The sequence below is a fragment of the Anomalospiza imberbis genome, chromosome 2 (assembly GCF_031753505.1).
Source record: "Anomalospiza imberbis isolate Cuckoo-Finch-1a 21T00152 chromosome 2, ASM3175350v1, whole genome shotgun sequence".
In the NCBI taxonomy this organism is placed as follows: Eukaryota; Metazoa; Chordata; class Aves; order Passeriformes; family Viduidae; genus Anomalospiza; species Anomalospiza imberbis.
The window spans coordinates 116278885-116300956 of record NC_089682.1 but is presented as its reverse complement, the minus strand read 5'-3'; the positions used below and the strand labels follow the sequence as shown (position 1 = coordinate 116300956).

Below are 22072 nucleotides of genomic sequence, written 5' to 3'. Positions count from 1 at the left end.
TGAGGACGGCACCGGGCAGGGCCGAGGGCGGTGCCGGGCAGGGCTGAGGGCGGCCAGGGGCAGGGCCGAGGGCGGCGCCGGGCAGGGCTGAGGGCGGCGGGGAGGGCTGAGGGCGGTGCTAGGCAGGGCTGAGGACGGTGCCGGGCAGGGCTGAGGGCGGTGCCGGGCAGGGCCGAGGGCGGCACCGGGCAGGGCTGAGGGCGGTGCTAGGCAGGGCTGAGGGCGGTGCCGGGCAGGGCTGAGGGCGGTGCTAGGCAGGGCTGAGGGCGGCACCGGGCAGGGCTGAGGGCGGTGCTAGGCAGGGCTGAGGGCGGTGCCGGGCAGGGCTGAGGGCGGTGCTAGGCAGGGCTGAGGGCGGTGCCGGGCAGGGCTGAGGGCGGTGCTAGGCAGGGCTGAGGGCGGTGCTAGGCAGGGCTGAGGACGGTGCCGGGCAGGGCTGAGGGCGGCCCCGGGCAGGGCCGAGGGCGGCACCGGGCAGGGCTGAGGGCGGTGCTAGGCAGGGCTGAGGGCGGTGCCGGGCAGGGCTGAGGGCGGCCCCGGGCAGGGCCGAGGGCGGCACCGGGCAGGGCTGAGGGCGGCACCGGGCAGGGCTGAGGGCGGTGCTAGGCAGGGCTGAGGGCGGTGCCGGGCAGGGCTGAGGGCGGCCCCGGGCAGGGCCGAGGGCGGCACCGGGCAGGGCCGAGGGCGGCACCGGGCAGGGCCGAGGGCGGTGCCGGGCAGGGCCGAGGGCGGTGCCGGGCAGGGCCGAGGGCGGTGCCGGGCAGGGCCGAGGGCGGTGCCGGGCAGGGCCGAGGGCGGTGCCGGGCAGGGCTGAGGGCGGCTCCGGGCAGGGCCGAGGGCGGCTCCGGGCAGGGCCGAGGGCGGCTCCGGGCAGGGCCGAGGGCGGTGCCGGGCAGGGCTGAGGGCGGTGCCGGGCAGGGCCGAGGGCGGCACCGGGCAGGGCCGAGGGCGGCACCGGGCAGGGCCGAGGGCGGTGCCGGGCAGGGCCGAGGGCGGTGCCGGGCAGGGCCGAGGGCGGCGCCGGGCAGGGCCGAGGGCGGCGCCGGGCAGGGCCGAGGGCGGCCCCGGGCAGGGCCGAGGGCGGCCCCGGGCAGGGCCGAGGGCGGTGCCGGGCAGGGCCGAGGGCCGAGGGCGGTGCCGGGCAGGGCCGAGGGCGGCCCCGGGCAGGGCCGAGGGCGGTGCCGGGCAGGGCCGAGGGCGGCACCGGGCAGGGCTGAGGGCGGTGCCGGGCAGGGCCGAGGGCGGCACCGGGCAGGGCCGAGGGCGGCCGGCTTCGAGCGTGGCCTGGTGCTCGCTGAGCGCCGGGATCCCGCCTGTCCCAGCGCAGCCACGGCACTGGGCGGGGGATGGAGCCGGGGAGAGCGAGAATGACCAGGTCACAGAATCACAGAGCTGGTCGGGTTGGAAGGGACCACAGTGGGACATCTGGTCCAGCCTCAGGGTCATCCCAGAGCACTTGGCACAGGATTGTGTCCAGGCGGTTCTTGAATATCCCCAGTCAGGGAAACCCCACACCCTCTCTGGGCAACCTGTTCCCGTGCTGCACAGTAAAGGTCTTCTGCATGTTCGGGTAGAATTTCCTGTGCATCAGTTTCTGGCTCTTGCTTCTCATCCTATTGTTTGGCACCTCCAAGAAGAGCCTGACTTCATCCTCTTCACACCTTCGCTTCAGATACTTTTGGGCATTTCCCACAGTATTTACAGGGCAACAAGAGGCCGGTGCACAATGCATAAAATTGATGATTTTTCTTGGAAGACCCAGATGTGCAATTCCTCTCTGCAGGATATTCTGGATGCTAGAAGCTTTTATGAGTTCACAAGGAGACGGCATTAATGCAAATGCATTAACAAAAACTTGTGAAATACACTCTTTGTGGTGCTCATGAAGATATAGAAGCTAAATGTTGATAGCATAATTCATTAACAAGCTGGAAAGTGATCAAAAATTAGACATATTGCTGGCAGCACATTGTCTTCAGATTTGCATTGAAGCCATTCTTAAAGTCTACCAGACCTTAGCTATAATTCTTAATCAAAAGCTATTGTCTGTGCTTAAGCTTACACAGTGGGACAATGTTCAGTGCTAGCTGTAGTTTTTTATCCACAGTAGTATCCCAATGGGCAAATATGTGCTGTATTTCTCTTGTTCATTGATGTGTATTTCTAAAAGGTACATTACATGCCTTTGTCTTCCATTCTGCCTTCAAAGAGCTGTGTGGGTGTAGGAGGGCAAGTACAATTAAGAAACCATCTCAACATGTGTGCCGGTGGTGATTAGTGAGAGAAACAGACTCTAAAAGGAGCTTGATGTGATGTGTGTGCCAGCACCTTTAATGTTGTACTGTCGCTTAAAAAAAAAAAAAGGAATTTTTAAAAGCAGTTTGAAATTGACAGAGCTTTTTGCTGAATTACACTGGTAATACTTTTTCATTGGAGTGAACTATTCTGTAATGCACGAGGTAAAAAGCATGTGGACTTTGTCCATAAAATTGTGCTGGAAATCAATGTTGAAGGCAGTTGACAAAATGCAAGCACAAACCTGTGCATTCTAACACTGGTCAGAAGTATGGAAATGAGTCTTGTGAGGCAACTGATGTTACTAAAATCCCTGAAAAATGTGGGACCACTTGCCTCCATTTTGGCACTTGATTCTTGAACGTTTGCAGTGTGTCATTTTGCCACGGGGTGTCCCTAAAAACCTACTGTGAGATGTTGCAGTCTGTGTTTCTCTAGTCAAATACTGTTTTCATAGTTAGAACCATAATTTGCTAAAATATTTAAAGTGTGCAGAATACTAGATGGACAGATAAAAATGTCATGGGTCTGTTTCTGATAAGCTGAAGGATGAAATACATGTGCAACAATAAGTGTCCTCCTCTTGCTGAAGACAAATCCAGCAAGATAATTAGAAATATTCTGACAATAAGCAAAAAGTATGAATTTGTAAGTGCACATCATGATTTATTTACCTCTTCTGGACTGGAAATTTAATTTTTTTTTCTATCCCAACTACTATTGTATAAATCATATATCTGTAAAATACACCAAATATTATTTTCAGTTTTGAAAACAATCCTGTATATGAATTTAATTTCTTTTTTGATCAACAGAGCATTGTTTGATATTCAAAAAGCAATGCAACTGCTCTGCAAAGCATTAACCAGCATTAAGATATAAAAAATAATTCACCATATGCCCCTTACAGGATACCTTAGACATACCAGAACAAAACCAATATAAAATGTATCATTTCACTCCTAAAATGAATTTTCATTAAGAATAATTTTGTTAAAGTTGTGAAAACATGAGATGCCCTTTTCACATCTTTTTTGGAGATAAACATGATAATACAGAGTCTCCACTTCCACCATGCCAAAATCTGAAAGTAAGATTTACAAGAAATCCAGGATGGGGAAAGGGAAAAAAAAAAAAAAAGAGTTGTTTCTCTAGCTCTGTTCCTGGAAATTAAAATCTTCCAATTTATTTTCTGGCTTTAGGTGGGGATTGTGTTTCAGAGGTATAATTCACTCCTAATGTCTGAAAAGGCAAGCTGTATCCATGAGTGCTTAATAGTGGCTGCTTGCCAAAAAACCCCGTTACTCACCCTGCACTGTCTCCAGAATATAAAACCTGTGCTAGTGGCTAGCAGGGAAGAGAGGACATTTTGTCTGGTTTCTCTGCTTGACTCTGGTGCTACCTAAAGCAGCCTCTTACAAAGGCTGTTTGTATCCTTGCCATGAACAGGCAGTAGGAGTCACAGGGTTCACATGGCCTCCTTACCCTTTTTGCATCACTTTCTTCAAAGGCACCAGTCTGCTTGTCCCTGTCTGTGCTATTCCAAGAACAAGATATGTGCAGCCAGAGATACTGTAAATAAGAACTCCTATCTTGGCACATAAGGAAACATAAGAAGCAATTTCTCTGAAATTATTTTGTTGGTGGAATGAAAAAAAGCTTAATTAGCCTTGTAATACTCTGATGTTTTAAATTCATGATGTTTGTAAACCAGTAATATGTTAGTCCTGGCATTAAAAATCAGGAGTGAGTTCAGACCAGAGTTTATCATATGTGTGAAGCTAATGTTTTCCACTGTCAAGGAACAAGTATAGTGCAAAGAATAATATTTATTCTGGATGATACAATTGGCACATAGGCTTACAAATAGATACATAAATTAGATGGGTTTTGGATAGAAGATAAGTTTTAATTAAAGGAAGCTATTTTCACAAGATTAAGTCAGTCTTATCTAACACTTTTTTGTTCTTGTCAGGCCTGAGAGATTGTGCGGTAATTGCTGGAGTTTTCATCTGTGAAAGTGTCTCCTTGGATATTAATTTCTGGAAGAGATGAACCTAATTAGAGTAGAGGTGTTCAGCTGAGCTCCCTGAGTTCACTGTCAGTCCCGCCTGATCAGCTGTGGCAGTTTCAGAATACCCATCTCTCTCCTGGGGCTGGACTGACAAGGCTTGGCTTTGTCTCTGAAATCTTGTGACCTGTAAGCATTGCTCATGCTGCCTTTCCCTGCCTTTTGCTGAGGCTTTTGCATTAATCACAGGTAAGGCCTATGCTCTGAGTGTGGGCCAGGGAGGTTTGGGTTAAAGGTGCTTTAAAGGAATCCTTTAAAAGAATTTCACTCAAAACAACAATGCATGGTGGTATTGCACGTGTCTGAGTGTGCCAATTTATGATCCATCCTCCTGTTTTCATCCCCAAATAACTATGAAGAATTTAACTATTATTTCAGGAAGTAATCTTTTTATCTGTCAAGGTGTGGAGAGAGTATTGTGTCACTTGAGGAGAAGCTTGGCTTAACTCCCTTCCCCAACAGAAAAGCTCTTCAAAAAGATGTAGCAGCAACTGGTCACTCAGTATTCATTTGCACTTAAAATCAGAAATAAATATGAACACCTTTCCTTGACTTTAGTAATGTTTATTGAGAAACGCTGCTCTACATCATAAACCTGATACAGAAAGTTGAATTTTCGTAGATAAGAGTTATTCAAAAACCTCGCAAGATGAAACCAAGTAGAGAAATAATTAAAATTTCTATGAAAGCAGTGGTCATAAATACTTATATCAGCATTAATAGGAAAAGGGGTTTACTGATAATTTTGTACAAGATTTTACAATCCATCTTTTTAAAAATTATTTTTAGGAATATTTCTAACCTCTCATTTTGTTTTGCCTATAGAATTTCAGTCATATACACCTGTATATGGGACAACAGATATTATGATCATCTTGGAAAGCAAGAGTAAAGAAAATAAAAGTGCAGAGATGGCATGCTTGCTAGAAAGCTATTTAGGTAAGCTGTTGTGCTGGTACTGAGCCAGAAGTCAGTATGTCCATGACAGCTGCTTGGCTTCTGTCCTACAGAACTCCTGCCTCAAGGAAATCAGAGTCATAGAATAGTCTGTGTTGGAAGGGACCTTAAGGACCACCTAGTTCCAACTCCCTTTTCATGGACAGGGACACCTTCCACTAGACCAGGTTGTTCAGAGCTCCATCCAGCCTAATGTTGAGCACCTCCAGATGTGGGGACTCCACAGCCTTTTTTGCCAATCTCTTCCAGTGCCTCATCACCCTCCGAAGAAGTGAATTCTTGAAAATATACAACTCCTGTCTATAATCTAATTCAAACCTTCCCTCCTTCAGCTTAAAGTCATTGCCCCTTGTCCTATCACTACATTCCCTTGTGAAAAGTCCCTCTCCACCCTTCTTGTAAGCTCCGTTTAGGTACTGGAATCTCCCTGGAGCCTTCTCTACTCCAGGCTGAACAGCCCTAGCTGTCTCAGCATGTCTTCATAGGAGAGGTGCTCCAGCCTTCTGATCAGCTAAGTGCCCCTCCTCTGGACTTACTCCAACAGAACTGCATCTTTCTTGAACAGATCAGTGTCTTCTTGAACAGCTCCAGAGCTGGATGCAGCACTCCAGGTGGGGTCTCATGAGGGCAGAGTAGAGAGGGAGGGTCACCTCTTTCACCCTGCTGGGCATGCCTCTTAACTGCAGCCCAGGATGTGGTTGGCCTTCTGGTCTGCAAGGCCAAATTGCCAGCTCCTGTTGAACTTCTTGTCTACCAGCACCCATAAGTCCTTCTCCCCAGGGCTGTTCTCCATCCATTCTCCTCCCAGCTTGTGTCCACTGACAGATGTTCAACAGCACCAGCCCAGTATCAACCCCTGAGGAGCACCACTAGTCTCCACCTGGACACTGGGTCATTGGCCAGTTTGAGTGCAACCATCCATCTAATTCATTATCCACAGAATGGTCCATCTGTGAAATCCATGTCTCTCCTGATTAGAGACAAGGACGTTGTGCAGGACAGTGTCAAATGCCTTGCAGAAGCCCAGGCAGATGATTGCAGTTGCTTTTTCCTCATCACTTGCTTTAACCCACTGCTGTAACCCCCTTGTAGAAGGCCACCAAAATTGTCAGGCATGATTTGCCACGGTGAAATCGTGTTGACTGCCACTAATTACCTCCTTATTTTCCATGTGCCATAGGATGGTTCCCAGGGGGATCTGCTCCATGATGTTGACAGTACCGAGGCAAGAGTTTACTGGCCTGTATTTCCCTGGGTCTTCCATATTTCTTTCCACTGGTGAAATGTGTCACAACAGTCAATTCTTATGACTATATGGCAAGTGTAGTATAAGTATATATTTTAGGATAGATAAATATTATCATGTTTTCCAAAAAGTGCTCTTTCACTAGTTGGTAAGAGTAGTATTGTGAGTGAGCAAATACTCACTCACAAGTGTGTGTAAATTTGAGTCCTCAGTGCTCAGTGAGGTACTGAAGGTGCCAGTTGCTTGATTGCTCTGATCCGTTCCCTTCCCTAGGACTAGGGAAATGCATAGAACTGCAGAACTTGAGAGTGCCTCTTTCAGTGAGAACAGTGTATTGGGATGGGATTCACCTAATCTTCACGATATGTCAATAGTGATGATGACTGTAATAGATATGTAGGCTGTCTTTATCATCAGAGGTACTCCTAGGACATGATTAATTTTAGTATGAATGCGCCAAAATCGATTGTAGGAATCAATTTCTAGAAATTACTCTTTGTAGTGACTCAAAATTACATTAGCTTACTATTAAACGAATGGGATTTGATGTGCAATTTTGAATTTAAGAATTGCAGTTTATCTTCAGAATCTGTTTTAGGCTCTTAAATGACTTTCTGGATTTCAATAATACTTACTTGCACATTTCTTTATTTCCATTGCAAAAATTCACCTTTCATGGACCTTAAACAAACATGGTGGCCTACTTTCTATCATATTTAAAAATTCATTAGATATTCCAGTACAAATCTACCCTTGATTTTAAACAGATATATTTCAAGTTAATTAATATTTAGCTTTTATGTCCTTTTCTTTCTTGTTATATACATGAGAAGGACATTCAGGCATATTTGCAATCTAACAAAAATGAGAAAATACAGACATTCAGAAGTTACCTTAAAGTAGTATATGGATATTTATTTAAATTAGGTATCTGCTTCATCTTCATTTTGAAGATGGATATTTATCCATTTTACATTGAAGTATCAATAATTACAAAAGTTTTATTTCAGTGCATGCATTCTCTCACTTATGCTAATGCAGGTTATGTTACTAAGAGAATATGAAATAAAGGAAGGGAATCACCTTCAAGACTTGATGCCTTTATTTAGTCACTGGAAAAGGACAGAGACTGCCATAAATGTGAGACTGAGAATTTGTTAAAGGTATTAAGAAACACATTCTCCAGTCCTAAATAAATCTCTACTTGTCGCAGCATTAAAAAAAAAATCGTCCATCCAGGTGAGGTTGGGAAGTCACTTTGGAAGAGGTGGAATATATTTTTTAGGATATATCTCATGTTAAACTACTAAAGCTATAAGTACCAGGAAGAAAAACTAGTTGATTGTAATGAGAAAAATGCACAAAATGGGAATGGGCCAATAATAGAAGTTTTCAAACCAGATATAATACGAAAGTGTTTCAAGTTTTATTTCTCTGCTTTAACATTATATCACCATATTCTTTAAGGGAGTGGTTTTTGATCCAGAAGTCTTGAAAATATTGAGAGAATGTGAAGAACTTGAGTTAACTTGGAAAATAAATGAATGTCATGGCAGAAATTCAGGGTAACTTCAAAGTTTTAACAGCTGAGAGAGACAAAATTCTCAGTCTTTATGAACAGGTAATTTTATTTATATTTGTGTGATTAATTGAAATAACAGGGTAATGTGCAAGAAAAAGGTATATTTTTGGCTTTGTATGAAAGGAAAAAAAAGAATTCAAAGTATTTGTTTAAAAATATTTTTTAAAAAAGTTATGGAAATTCTGTGATTTGAATCTGTGAGTTCAATACAAGTTTGTAAGTGCTGTCTTGAGTTAAAAATGCTTTCCTGAATCAAAGAATATGTGCACAAATGATTACTTCATCTTCGCTATTACACACAGTTTCTGGGATGCTCTACATTACCAGCCACAGGACCCAGTAATATATTGATTATCTATTCCATGTTTCTGTTATTCTACTGTTTTTAAAAACAGGCACAGGAGGAGACTTCCCAGCTTTGCCAGGAAGTTATAAAATGCCCCAGGACTCCTAAAAGTATCACTCCTCTGACAGCTCAAGCTGTATTAAGACACATGGAGATAGGAAGGGGTACAGCACTGTCAGATTTCCAAAGGATGCCGACAGAACGTGATAGCCTCAGGGAGCAGTTACAGGTTTGATTCTGTCCCATCCCACCTCAGCCCCACCCCACACCTTATTTAAACATGAAAACTACCCAGCAGTGTAATTAACGTTGCTAAGGATTTCTCTTCTGGTCCTGAGAATTAATTACTTTATAAGTCTGTGGTCAGTTGAGACTTGTTTTATATGTGATTTTGTTGTTGCTGTTATTTGATACAGATTTCCCAAGAAAGTGTGTTTAATGAAAAGGCTCATTTGGAACAGAGAATTGAAGAGCTTTAAACTACTATTCACAGTGTGAAGGAAAATAATTATTTATGGAATTGTAGCTATAGTACAGGTGATGTTCCTGGTTAATCCTGCAGCACCAGCCAGACTGCTGTCAGGAAACAACAGGCTGACAGCAGTGGGTGTTATTTACCAAGACTCTTTCCCCTCTACTCTGCTCTGGTAAGGCACCACGTGGAGAACTGTGTCCAGCTCTGTGGTCTCCAACATAATAGCTACATGGACCTGTTGGAGGCCATGGAAATGATCAGAGTGGGCTGGAGCACCTCTCCTACAAAGACAGGCTGAGAGAGTTGGGGTTGTTCGGCCTGGAGAAGGGAGGACTTCAGGGACTTGTTTGGGCACCTTCCTGTACCTAAAGGGGACCAGCAAGAGAGCTGAGGAAGGAGTTTTCACAAGAACATGTAGTGACAGGGTGAGGGGGAATGGTTTAAAACTGAAAGACAGCAGGTTTAGATTAGGTACAAGTTAGAGATTTGTGACTGTGAGGGTGGTGAGGCCCTGGAACAGGTTGCCCAGAGAAATTATGGATGCCCCATCCCTGGAAGTGTTCAAGACCAGTCTGGATGGAGCACTCAGCAACCTGATGTGATGGAAGCAACCTGATGTGATGCACCCCCATTGCAGGGGCTGTGGAACAAGATGGTCTTTAAAGTCTCTTCCAACTAAAACCATTCTGTGATTCTGTGATTTTCAGACTGTACCAAGCTTCGACAGTGTTACCCACAGTGATCTTATATCCAGGTGAGGATAGGCTTGTTTCACCTGGAGTAGAAGTGGCTTAAGAGGGACATAAGTCCTACCTGCCAGTAGGTTTGACATCAAGAAGTCATTAACAGGCTTTTTACTGCAGTGTTTGGTGGAAAGATGAGCAACAATGGACATCCATTGAAACTAGAAGAGTTCAGGCTGAATACAAGGAAATACTTGCTTCTCATGAGGGCAGTCGAGCGTCCCCAGCCTTGGAGATTTTCAAGACTGGACTGGACAAAGCCCTGAGCAGCCTGACCTCAGAGCTGGCCCTGCTTTGAGCAGGGGTTTGGACTAGAGACCTGGAGTCTATTCAAATGTGAATTATCTTATGACTGTATTACTAAGACCTGATGCTTCAAAGCTAAATGTAATTGCACTGCTTTGGCAAATCGTATTTCATATGGTTTAAGTTACTTGTGTGTGCAATTGTTTGCTAATCAATGGCACAAAAACAGAAAATGGAAACCTTAATATAATGAACATAAATCGTAAATTTACTTACAGTCTTGGTAGAAGTGGATTTTTAAAAAAATAAACATTGATTTCTTCCTTATATCTTTCTTCTAGATCTTATAGTTATAAATTCTGGTTTATCTTCTTTTTCTGCCTCAGCCTTCTAAAATCCTGCCAAGCTTATAAATATAATACCACAGTTTATAATATAAAATTGAGTGCATCTGATATGAAGAACACACTGTAGGCTGAAATAGCTCTGAGTAGTAAATTAACTTCAATCACACACCTACATTTGACATGTAGTGAGTATTGGGAGCCCTGTTTTAGGTACATCATCTTATTTCTTCAGTTCTTTTGGTACCCTTTGAGGGTGATACATCAACATGAAATTTATGGCACTAGTATTGAAGAAGCTACTGTATACCAGAAGCTTACTGACTTGATCTTTAGAGGCCTGACCTTGGATTATAGTTACATAGAAATTAGTACTGAAAAACTTGGTAAAGGAGGAGAGGGATGGGGTGAGAATTTTTGTACTTTAAAAGATGTGTTTCAAAAAATTAAAAAAAGACAGTCCTTTGATTGTTAAGTGTAAGTATTTTAATAAAAAGATAGAGGTTTCTTTAGACTGAAGATTTCAAACCAGCTTTGCTGGAGTCTGTGCAAGAGGCTTTGGATCTGTTATTTGTTTTAGCTACAGACCTGAAGGCCTCATGCTGGTAACTTGGTTACATAGTGCTTTATGCAAGCATTTTACAGTGATTTCTCTACCTGGTTATTGGCATAGGCATGTAACTTAATAGAGGCCTAAAGCCATTATTGGTCACGTTGTATGCCAAACCATGATTTCTCCCTTCATACACTCATAACAATGTTTTCTTCTATGTTATTTTGCCCTGAAAACTTTTAATGTTGATCAATGACAACAATTTTTGCCCTTGGGCATAATTACCAACCAAAAATTCATATGAATAAATGAAAATATTCCCAGAGATCTAAAAGATGGGAAATTGATTCACCTTCAAAAGAAGTGAAAGTCACACTTCTGGTCTTTGCCAACTATCTTCTGTAAACTGAGTCAGGCCTTGAGTAAATGAGATGCTTGGACATTTCTTCTTCAGCAAAAGATTTGTGCTAAAAACAGAGTAAAAATTGAAATCAATTCTATAAATCAGCTCCTTTTTTCCCCCCTCAGCTGTTAATGTTTGATTATATTTATAGTTAGATAGTGAACAGTTTGAACAGATGTCTAAAGTGGCACTGATGAAAGACACCATTGATTCTTTGGAAACCGAGATGAAAAGATTGACAAGAAAAGTACTGGATTCTGAAAGTGAGTGAGTTGACAGGAAGCTGAATATGCTTCTCTTAAGTAAAAGTAGGTAATTGCATTAATTTGAGTAGTAACATCAGCCTATGTGTTGCCACAGCAGGCCCCTGGCCAGGTAATGATTAGCATGGCCTCCATGATTCTCAGAAGGCTGATCAATCTCTTTATTAGTCTGTTCTTAATAAGAAACCCATTGCTGTTATAGACAGCTACCATCCACCTGGACCTAACTGGTCCTCCAGTCTAACCACCATCACCACTGGCCAATTGAGAAACCACCCTTTGGTAAACAAACCTCCATAACGCATTCCACATGTTCACAACTACAGGTACAGCAAGTGAATATAAGAATTGTTTCTCATTCTTTGATCTTCTCGCAGCCTTTCCCAGAAAGGCCTGGGAAAGCTGTGTGCCTCTCTCTGTAGCCAGAGAGCTGCTGCCACACCTATGTTCACTGGTTTTTGTAACTGTTATATGGCTCAAAGAGAAGGGAATTTATGAAAGCTGCTTATGAGCCATCCTTCATTTTGGCATTAAATTGTTTTCTTCATTGCTTATTTATATTTAAGTGTTCTTGTCTTATTGATATGATGATATGGTGGAAACCATCTTCGGTGAAAAAGTAAAATTCACTTTAAATTTAGAGTTAGGAGCTTTCTGACAGAAACTACAGGGATTGATGGGTTTTGGTAAATAGCATATAAATAATTTTATTTTAATTTTAATTTTTTAAAAATAAAAACAGGCAAAAGCGTAGACTAGCGAATGACATGTTAGTTTTAAAGAGCCATTTCTTACTCTTGGAGCCTTTTCATAAGAGGAAGTAAAGCTGGATTTCTGTGTAGGCCTTATGGACTGCTGCTCAACTGGAGTTCCCAGTCATGTTCAGAAGCACAGTGGGATAAGACTCGATCAAAGCCTTTAGGGAATAAAACATGTCAGTGTGTGCTGCTTTATAATGAATTATTGGATTTATGAACACTGTTGAATTGTTGAAGACTAGGCACTGCTACTAAAAGATCTTTTTCTTTACCCCCCCAAACCAAACTGATGATTCTTTTCAGTTTCTTGAACAGTATGAGAATCATGAATATTACTACATTTGAACAGATAACTTGGTTATAACTTGAAGCGGGTTAGGCATTCCAATGGATGTCCCAGGTGATGATTTTTATTTTAATTATTTTTGTGACTTTCTTATAATCCCCTTACTTTTCTGTAATCCTTTACACAGTTATTCAGAATTCAATACACTGAGATTAAATTTAACATTAATAAAATATGCCAGTCTAAAATAGACAGAAAAATCTCATTTTTTCCTGTCTTTTGCAATTTTAGTGACCTTTCTAAAAGAAAAAAAGAAGTATATCAGTGTCTGAATTCTCCTGTTTAATGCTTCTGCTTTTCCAGTTTATTGAATGAAAAGACAGAACTGAATCTTTCAGAGATTCAGTGAAGCCTTGTGAAGAAAAAACGTGAAATGCAACTCAGTCAAGAGAAAATTATGCATTTAGATTAAAAAACTGGTGAGTGACAGATCCAATTTTTATAATAAAATTCAAGAAGCTAATTTTCATATTCTGCAGTCATCTTTTTTTTAATGGGTTGATAGAAAAGGCATTGAATGCAAATAAATAAATAACTATACTTCTGAAAGTTTTAACATTCTGAATGCAAAACTGTTGTTTTCTTTCATTATTGAAAGGTTTTTGCATTTTAAAATTATGTGACAGAGGTCTGGGAAGTGTAAGTCTCAGTGACAACACCTATTTATGTTTCTTCAAGAGCTGCTTTTGGATAGAAGATACTTGAAATAGTGTGTTATAATACAGCCTTATATTATCTACTGTGTTTTTTATCTCTCTGCAGTTCCTGGTGAAAGTAGTTAAAATATTTCAAGTGTCATCTCATGCACACGCAATACTCCTGCACCAATATGTTTTCCAGGCAGCTAGAAATTTAGGTTATTACCTGTAGGAGTTCATCACTTCTGTGGGTGATGTGGATTTTCTTCTTTTTCTTCAGCTTCTTGCCTTCATTTAGGTTTTCCTGTACTTGGTCTGTGCACTTACCTTACTGCTCACTTGGCTTTCTCTTCCTCTAGAAGTGCTACTCAGTTTTAAAGGAGCAAATTAACTGTACCTGATGTCAGGTATACAGAACTTTTATGTCATTAAGGGTCCCTTTTAAGTGAAGTCCTCCAGGAGATTCATTCCACCCAAATTTTTAAAGAGCTTAGTTTTACCTTTCTCCATTATAGAGGAAGTATGGCTTTAGATCAGGTGTTTAATTCTTTGGTGAGACTACTTCCATTCTGAATAACTTTTCTCCCAAACATACTAATTTTTTCTCTTAAGTGCACTCCTAGGAAAGGTGAGGTTGGTAGTGGCTTTGACTGCCAAAGGTTCACCAGGGAATCACTTCTTCACCTCCTCTTGGAATCACACTTTATAAGGATGATGTCAGCTGGTACAAAACGCAGCTTCCTGTTGCTCCCAGCTACTTTTGAAAGCTTTTGTTTGCAACACCTGGATGCTTATAGAAGCAGTTGAAAACAAAAAATCTCAGTCTCATAGGATCAAGTACATTTTGTAGGATTGCCTCTAGAATATGTATTGGTTCCTCCAGGCCCGTCCATTAATGGAGGAAATACTCCAAGTATTTAAAGTATTATCATTTCTTTGCTTGGGTTTACTGGAAAGTTTCCAGAACACCTTTCTCAGTAACTCTCAGCCTTTTTGCGGCAGGAATGGGGGTTTCTCCATAGAGCTTTCCCCACACTACCACACCTTCCCCCCGTTTTTGCAGCCGAGTTCTCCTAGTAATTTTTGCACAGAAGAAATTTCTGAGCTGTGCAGTTCAAGACAGCCTTTCTGCAGTTCTTTTTCCTTCTTCTGTTCACCTTCTCAAGCAATAATTCTCAGAAGTTTTGTGTCTGTTCTCCTAATACTTGTGGCTTTGTTTCTCCTGACTGGGAGATAAGCATCTGATTAATTAGCATGTAAGCAATCCTGTAATAATTAAATTACTGAATTTTTTAACTGTCTTCTACTTTTAAAAAAATAGGCTTTTAAAAAACTGTAATGGAATGGAGATGGAACTGATTGAGCTCTGCTTGTTAAATGGGACAGGCTGTTTTTTTATGATAATCTAGATGCTAAATAAAACATCTGTTTTTTTCTTTTTAACTGCTACATTCCTTTACTGAAATTTTTCTTCTTTCTAAGAAGACTTAGTATTATTTATAAGTAAAAAAATATTTTTCACAAATGAAAAATTTGGTTTATAAAAATACATATCATTTACATTTCACATAGCCTTTAAAAAATAGTTAATAAAGCTGTAGACCTTAGGTACACACTATTTTTTTTTTAAGGTACAAGCAGTATACTTAAACCTTATGGAAAAAACCTTTCTTCATAGGTACTATATAAAAAATTAGCAAAGTACCAAACTGAGTTTGATGATATGAAGTTGAAAGCCTAGGATTCAAACTGAGATATTTTCAGGCTGAAGCATGTGCTGAAGTCTGAAGTGAGTATACAAATTAAAACTGTTGGTTTTTAACTAAAAATTAAATTTTTAGATATCTCCACAGAAGAATTTGCTTCCTAACCAAAACTCATTTGCATTCCCTTAATTTGGTTTTAATACTTTGGACACATTTTCATGGCTGTTTTTGCAGTACAAAATTAATGTACAATATTTCATTGTGGTTTTATATATATATATATATATATATATATATATATATATATACACATGTGTGTGTTTATTAAACTTAAAAAATCAGACAGGGAATAATACAGAGACTTGGAACTCTTTCTCTATTACTTTATGGGATTGAAGTAAAAAGAAATATTACTGCATTATATTGCTATACTTTGTATGTCTAATGATAACCTAGCCATTCTTAACAGATGTCTGTGGATCATTAAAGTGTACTCATCTTGGGCAAAACTCTGGTTCTTGAGAAATCTCTCAATGTTTTCACTAAATGGCAGAATTTTCAGTGGAAAGAGTGTATCTAATACCATATCTGTAGATCTGTAAATATTCCTATTTTTTGGAGCTTACTGTAAATTAATAAATAAATAAGCTTTATGTGTTAGGAGAGAGAACTGTGAGCTCTTGGAGAATTATCTTGAAATGGTCTGGTAATATTTTAAAATTATGTTTAATGCCACTTCTATTTCAGGGAGATTTTTCCACCATGAACTGTTTGCATTTTACTTTATATAATAATATGATTAGAATTCCACTAGTCACACTTGGGGAAAAAATCTTTTAAAAAAATTTCAACAAAAACAAGAAAACGAAATGCTCTTATGGTTTGGAACCACTGAAGGCATTAGGTCATACACAACTCCACAGCATACCTGAATCATATCAAGTACTTTGTTATCTGTCATATTCCCGTCCCTGCTGTTCTTGCTTTGAGCTTCCTAGTCTTCTTTCCACTGCTTTAGATGTCCCAAAGCGCCTCTTCCCACTTGAAAATCAGAAGAACATAAAGAAAAATTCATAGTGTGTGGCTTTAGAAATACCTTGTGAGCATATAAACATGGTTTGGGGGATCTCTAATTTTTGTTGCAGATTATCTCTGCTTCCTGAGCATCACATAAGCTGCTGAGGGCTACTCAAGAACATTAGATACTCTGGAGGAACCAAACTGTTGCTGTTCAGAAAGTGGATGAGAACACAGCAACAACAAAACAGCACAGGAGGATGGTGTGGCAGATTTTGGCATTCCTTGAAGATATAATAAAACTGGTACATGGTTCTAGATTGTCCAACAAGCCTGAAACTAGCAGACATTTCATCCTTTTAATTCCTTCCCACATGCCTGCTATTAAGTATAGGAATGAACAGGCCTCTTCATGAACGCTATGGCAACATACTGGGTCAGAATTCCAAATGGCATATTCCAGTTCATACAGTTACACGCAAGGCACATATCTAAAACACAGAAGTTTGTATTCAAAAATCCTAATGTGCTCAGCAGTTCTCTGTGTTCCTTGTGCCTTTTTTTTTTTTTTTTTTTTTTTTTTTTTTTGTGAGACAGAGCTAGAATTAATGTGATGTGCTCCCATAAAATAATCTCTTTGGATGTCATTTCTAGTAAAATCCTTCAAGCAAATCACAGCACCTTACCTCTCACTTTGCTCTGTTAACATCCCACACTCATCCTGCCACCCACTGAAGTTAAGGAATTGAAAGTGGCTGACCAGGAATATCACTGGGCAAAGTACAGGCATTTTTCAAAAAGGAAAAACCTAGGTTATAGTCATTTGAAATGTACAAAATTCTTAATGCTTTTAGTCAGACCTGCTTCTGCTGCCTTGTGGAACCACTTTAATGTGACTCTCATTAGTCATGCCTGAATTTACAGGTGACAGCAGTATAAATATGACTGACAGAATCTCAGCATTCACAGATCATCTACATACAAAACCAAATTTTATTGCTAAAATAATAGGATCTCATCTGAAAATAAAATGTGGCCCATGGCATAATTTTCAACCTTATTAACTCTTGCAAAAGGAGTAGAATTCTAGGAATAGAGTTTAAAATGCCAGAAGATAATTTTGCTGTCAGAAGCAAGAACTCTTCTAATTTTTATATACAGGAGTGATTTAAAGAAATAACTTTAAGGTTTACTGTAGAATAAATTACTGCAGCCTCTTAAAATTCACCACCATTACATAGAGATATTTTGTAGGATTTTGGAAGCTGTTTTAATTTTTTTTTTAGTAGAGTTTTATATTGCATTATTGTATCATTTAACAACAGAAGCAGCATACAAGTCTCAGCATACAAGTCTCCTATTTCTGCCTTAAGCAACTCTCTTGTGAAAATGGGCAGAGGGCCTTGAAATATTCATTTGGAGAGAGTCTGTACTTGAAAATGTCACATCTACACCAGAACTTTACATTAAACTAGATGCAATCAAAGAACGATTAAATTAGCATTTAATTTCCACAGCAGAGAACCTAGAAAGGGTATGTGAAATATATTAGAAAAATAAGTTTATGTTAATGTTACACTTAAGGGATCCAAATATACTTTAGAATCATGAATGATCACTTTTTCAATTTTTTAAATGTTTAATTTGGCATTTCTCAGGGGCTTACTCCTCAAAGGGTATGAGCTGAACACTTTTTAAAAAGGACACTGCTTCACTGCTTTGCAGGGCTTTACTATGAATATTCAAAAGTCAGGCCTTAAAATTACTGTTGTTTTCAAGAAAGATATCTTGGATTCTACATCTAGTCACTAGGTAAGCAGAATAGCTGGAGCGGATTATTAGCAATGAAACTTGGTGGGAACTTTAAAACGATTAACTATTTTAGGAAGTATCAATATCTATAATATTTTCTTAATTCCCCTTAGAAATCAGTTTTTGTTGGCCTTGATTTTTACAAAACCTACAAAATTAATGTGTGATACATACATTTTTTAAAACTCAGTTTGGATAAACTTTGAAAAGTTGTTCATACGCACTCAGATTATTCAGGTATTTTCAGTGTGATTCTATTACTGAGCTATCCATCCCCTGCTCCAGCTGGGAAAATTTCTTGTTCTTTATAGGCTTCCAGCAGTCTCTGTAAACCTTTATGCATTTTGGAAGCGCAGTGGGTAAAGGTGTTGTTTGCCAGTTGGTTATGCATTCCAGCCAAACGTGTGTGATGTCTTTTGTGTCCTTGTGAAATCCTCTATGAGTCTTTTGATATGGAAGAGTTCCAGCACATGACATTTACCTGAAACTTCTATGAGATCTAATATGGCTAAGCCTCCCTGGATCCTTCTGCGAAGGGGATTGCTGGCACTGTGGAGAACAGCAACAGTTTAGGAAAGAAAACTGCAGAAATGCGGATTTGAGAGTTTGGGGAAGGTCAGAAGTTGGGAAATTTTCACTGATTTTTCTGTATCTTTCAACCATGCAGTCTTTCATTAGCCATGTATAGCCTTCAGATAAGGCTCTTACTTTACACAGTATTCCAGTGCATAATCTGCCTTATTAGATTGCAGCATGTTTATATTCAGAAATGGAAACTAAACCTGATTCTGAATAATATTGTTCTTTTAATGTTTCTAATACAGTTTATTTTCCTATATCTTCTTCTGTCTACAGTTTTCAGTATTCTTTTTTTCTGAAATACAAATGTAGAATATAAAAACTGCTTTTCTGCAAGGGAACTAGATTTTTGAGTGACAGTTCATAGAAAATTGGATCTTTCAGAATGAAGAAACCTTTCAGTGTACTCTGGTAAAAGAAAAAATAAACAACTTTTGTTTTGATAAATTACAAATGGTTTTTTTCTTGCTTTTTTCTCTTTTTTCCCCTTCTGTTGGCCTATGATCTGAGTTCTTCCAGTATCTTCCTCCTTTGAACACACAAATGGTTATCTCCTGAAATTTCTGAGAAATGTGCTGGAGAGGTGGAGAGTTTGTTAAGATGTCTCAGTTCACAGATTTCCCATGACCTTTGGTTGAGCATTGTTGTGCTTAATGTAAACTAGGTTTGAGTAAAATACAGATAAAAGTGTTGCAGCACCCCAAACAGACTCAGTTAGTCAGACTATAATGCATACATGAAAAGATGAAGGGAAAATAGCATCCAGTTTACTTATGCTAAGATTAAAACAGGCAGTTTTCTTTGTCTCTGTAGCTGACCAAATACTGTTTTTCCTGATTCTCAGTCTCTGGAAGTATTTTTTTAATGTGTGTATGTAGCTATGTCTCAGGTATGTCCATCATTCCCTCTGCAATGAAATATATTAGGTTTTTTGGATATTCTTTTTTTTATGTTCCTCAAAGATATATAGATATTTAACCTCTTTGATTGGATTTTATTCATTTTCCCTTTCCCCCCAGTTTATTCTTGATGCTCCTGTAAGTAAAATAAGTGTAATCTCACTCTGCTGGTGATGCTGGTACCAGTTTGTAGTACTACATGTTATTTCCTGTGTGCAAACAGTTAATCAATATCTTCTTGCCTCAACAAAATGTGAAACTTCCTTCCTCTTCATTAATGATTCTGTCTGCAGAATCCTTTGATCCATATATTTCACTGCATTTTCTCATTTGTATCAAGTATATTTATATTAAGATATATCCATTGGATGATTTTATAAATCTTACAAAGGATTTTGACTGGGAAAATATAAAACTAACCACTCATTTGCAGTGAAAACAAATTTTGTCATTGATCCCATTGATCCTTTTTTATTTTTATCTTTTTTTTTTTTAAAGATTACCCCAATAGTAAGATTGATAGACATACACCTGGAACTTTAAAATCTTTGTTTATCTGCAAAGCAAGTGTGAGTCAAACCATTCTGAGACAGATCTGCTGAGAAAACAACTGGGAAATGAAAAAGCATCTATGAAAAACCTGGAATCTTCACTTGTGTCCAATTGTGAGAATGAATTTCAGTCTCAGAGAGCAAACCAAGAGAAAATCTCTGAAATTTAGTTTCACAAGGAACAGCTAGCTTTAGTAGAAAACAATCTGCGAGTAAATGACCAGGAGAGTATTGCAGTTTTTCTCATTATTTCTGAGTGTATTTAAACAGATGTGGTTTTATATCTAGCTGCATTTTCAAATGGCCAATGTGCCTTGACTACATTAATAGCAGAAGATACCAAAAACCTCTTCGGATTTCTCAGTTAAACCCTAATAGACTCTTCTGCATAGTGCTGTATTTTGCTCCAAAAAATGTTCTTAATCTCATTTGCATGGTATGGCTGTCCATTTATTTTTGAATAATTGCATATGGCTACATGCTTAGAGAATTACAGTTACTGTCTAATTAATGTGTATGGACTTCTCAGTGCTGTGCAGAATCAAGAATTTACTCACCTCAGAGCAACTCAGAGTCAGAACTGGATATCACCAAAACACAGCTGGGGACTGAGCATTTTGATAGGCAAGTATATGTTTTTGTACTGTGCTTCCTGCAGCTAATTGGGGTGAAATGCAGTATAGTACTGAGACTTAGCCTAATTAATCAGATAAACAACAAAGTTTGGGTTTACACTGCTGTACATCTTCTGTGTGTTCAGAGACTATTCATGTCACTAGATTTAGTCTGTTCAGCTGCTACACATGCTGTCTAAATTAGTTGTGTAGGTTGACTGTATAGCCAGCAGAATGAGACAGTGATATTAACTACCGTCTGGAATGGCCTGGTTTAGGATGAGGTGGGTCACTTTCCTGAAGACACTATTCTCTCTTCACTCATTTGTACTGATGCCTGAATTGGTCTGCAGTGAAAATCCAGGTGACTAGTTGTTTATACAAGTGCTTTAGAGCCTACTAGTTCTCTGCATCCCCTGTACCAACCCCCATTTTTCCAGGTGCTACTTGAAGTGCTATGGGTGGTTCCCAAATGGCAGTATGACAAATATATATATTTTTTAATTTTGCAAGAAGAGAGTTTAACAACATGTAGGAACTATTTCACATTATTTGGCCGCAGCACCAGAGAATGGTCCCTGTCCTGCTTTGTGCATTAATTTATCTATGTAGTCTTGGTGTCTTACATAGTTTTCTTATCTTTGAAAAAACAATACTTCTCTATTTCATGGATCTATAGAGGATAAAATATTACAGTTTTGGGTATTATTTTGGATATATAAAACAGCAAGCTAAAAGAAGCAGAGTGATGTGATTATGGCACAAGTCTGAGAATGAGGTGTCTCATTTAACTAGTAAATTGATGATATTCTGTTCTCTCATGAGTAAGGATGAAGGGTCTGAAGAGGACATCTCTGGGAAGATCATCTTCTTCATGGGAAGAAATTAAGCAGCTGCTCAGAGCCAAAGTATTTTTCTGCCACTGGCAAATGAAAACCAGAAAATTGGCCATATAAGAAAAGTACTATCGTTAAAGTCACTATCGTGTTAGTACATAATGCAAGCAACAGCTGTGAGTAGTGACTGCTTTGGTTTTGTTGTTAGTTTGAAGAAGTGGGTATATGCTATCCTTTTATAACAGTGGCTGGACTAGTCGTACTTATTTACTGCCTTGGTGCAGAATGAAGCAATGCCTGAAATTAGGAGGTGGAAGTGCCAACATTGTCAGTCCTTGAATAGGCACCAAAACAGTGATACCAGGAGGCTTCATCCATCAGTCTGGCTTTTTCTTTACCAGCCAGGAAAAGCAGCTCCCCATCCCTCCATCTCTCTGACTGCAGAAGCAGTTTGGACTCTGTGGAAACAACAGGTTTTAATTACTGTCCTCCCCTGGCTGTGATGACCAAGCACAGGGACTGTTGGGCTTGCTGGGCTGCTGTTGCTAGAGCAAGTCCTTTTGTTGTCCCTAGATCCAGCTCCCTGCTGAATGTGATCATTCCCCAACAGGCTTTAGTGACCTGCCGCAGTCTTACTCCCTGGGTAAGTCTGTGGTAATGGCTGAGCCACACTGAAACCCAGGGGCTGTTGTAGCCACCCTACCTAGTAGCTTCCCCATCCAACACAGACTAAATTTTCCTTAATGCAAACAACTGACAGACTGAAACCAGGATCCCAGAGAAGTATGTACC

At 40.2% G+C, this 22072-nt stretch overlaps 1 protein-coding gene and 1 long non-coding RNA gene across 2 annotated transcripts; both read left to right on the top strand.

Annotated features, from left to right (window-relative positions):
• Positions 1-1275: 1275 nt before the first annotated feature.
• LOC137469709 (uncharacterized) lies at positions 1276-4918 on the top strand. The gene is made up of 2 exons (XR_010996657.1): positions 1276-2170; positions 4271-4918. It is a non-coding gene; the product is annotated as an uncharacterized lncRNA (long non-coding RNA).
• A 97-nt stretch (positions 4919-5015) lies between these two features.
• TSGA10 (testis specific 10) lies at positions 5016-20830 on the top strand. The gene is given in 13 exon segments (XM_068180438.1): positions 5016-5025; positions 5192-5305; positions 7641-7808; positions 8041-8119; positions 8121-8190; positions 8547-8726; positions 8914-8991; positions 11413-11527; positions 11530-11563; positions 12932-13031; positions 14945-15055; positions 19803-20058; positions 20370-20830. Coding segments are annotated over 13 exon segments (1590 nt in total). The 3' UTR covers positions 20645-20830.
• The last annotated feature ends 1242 nt before the right edge of the window (positions 20831-22072 follow it).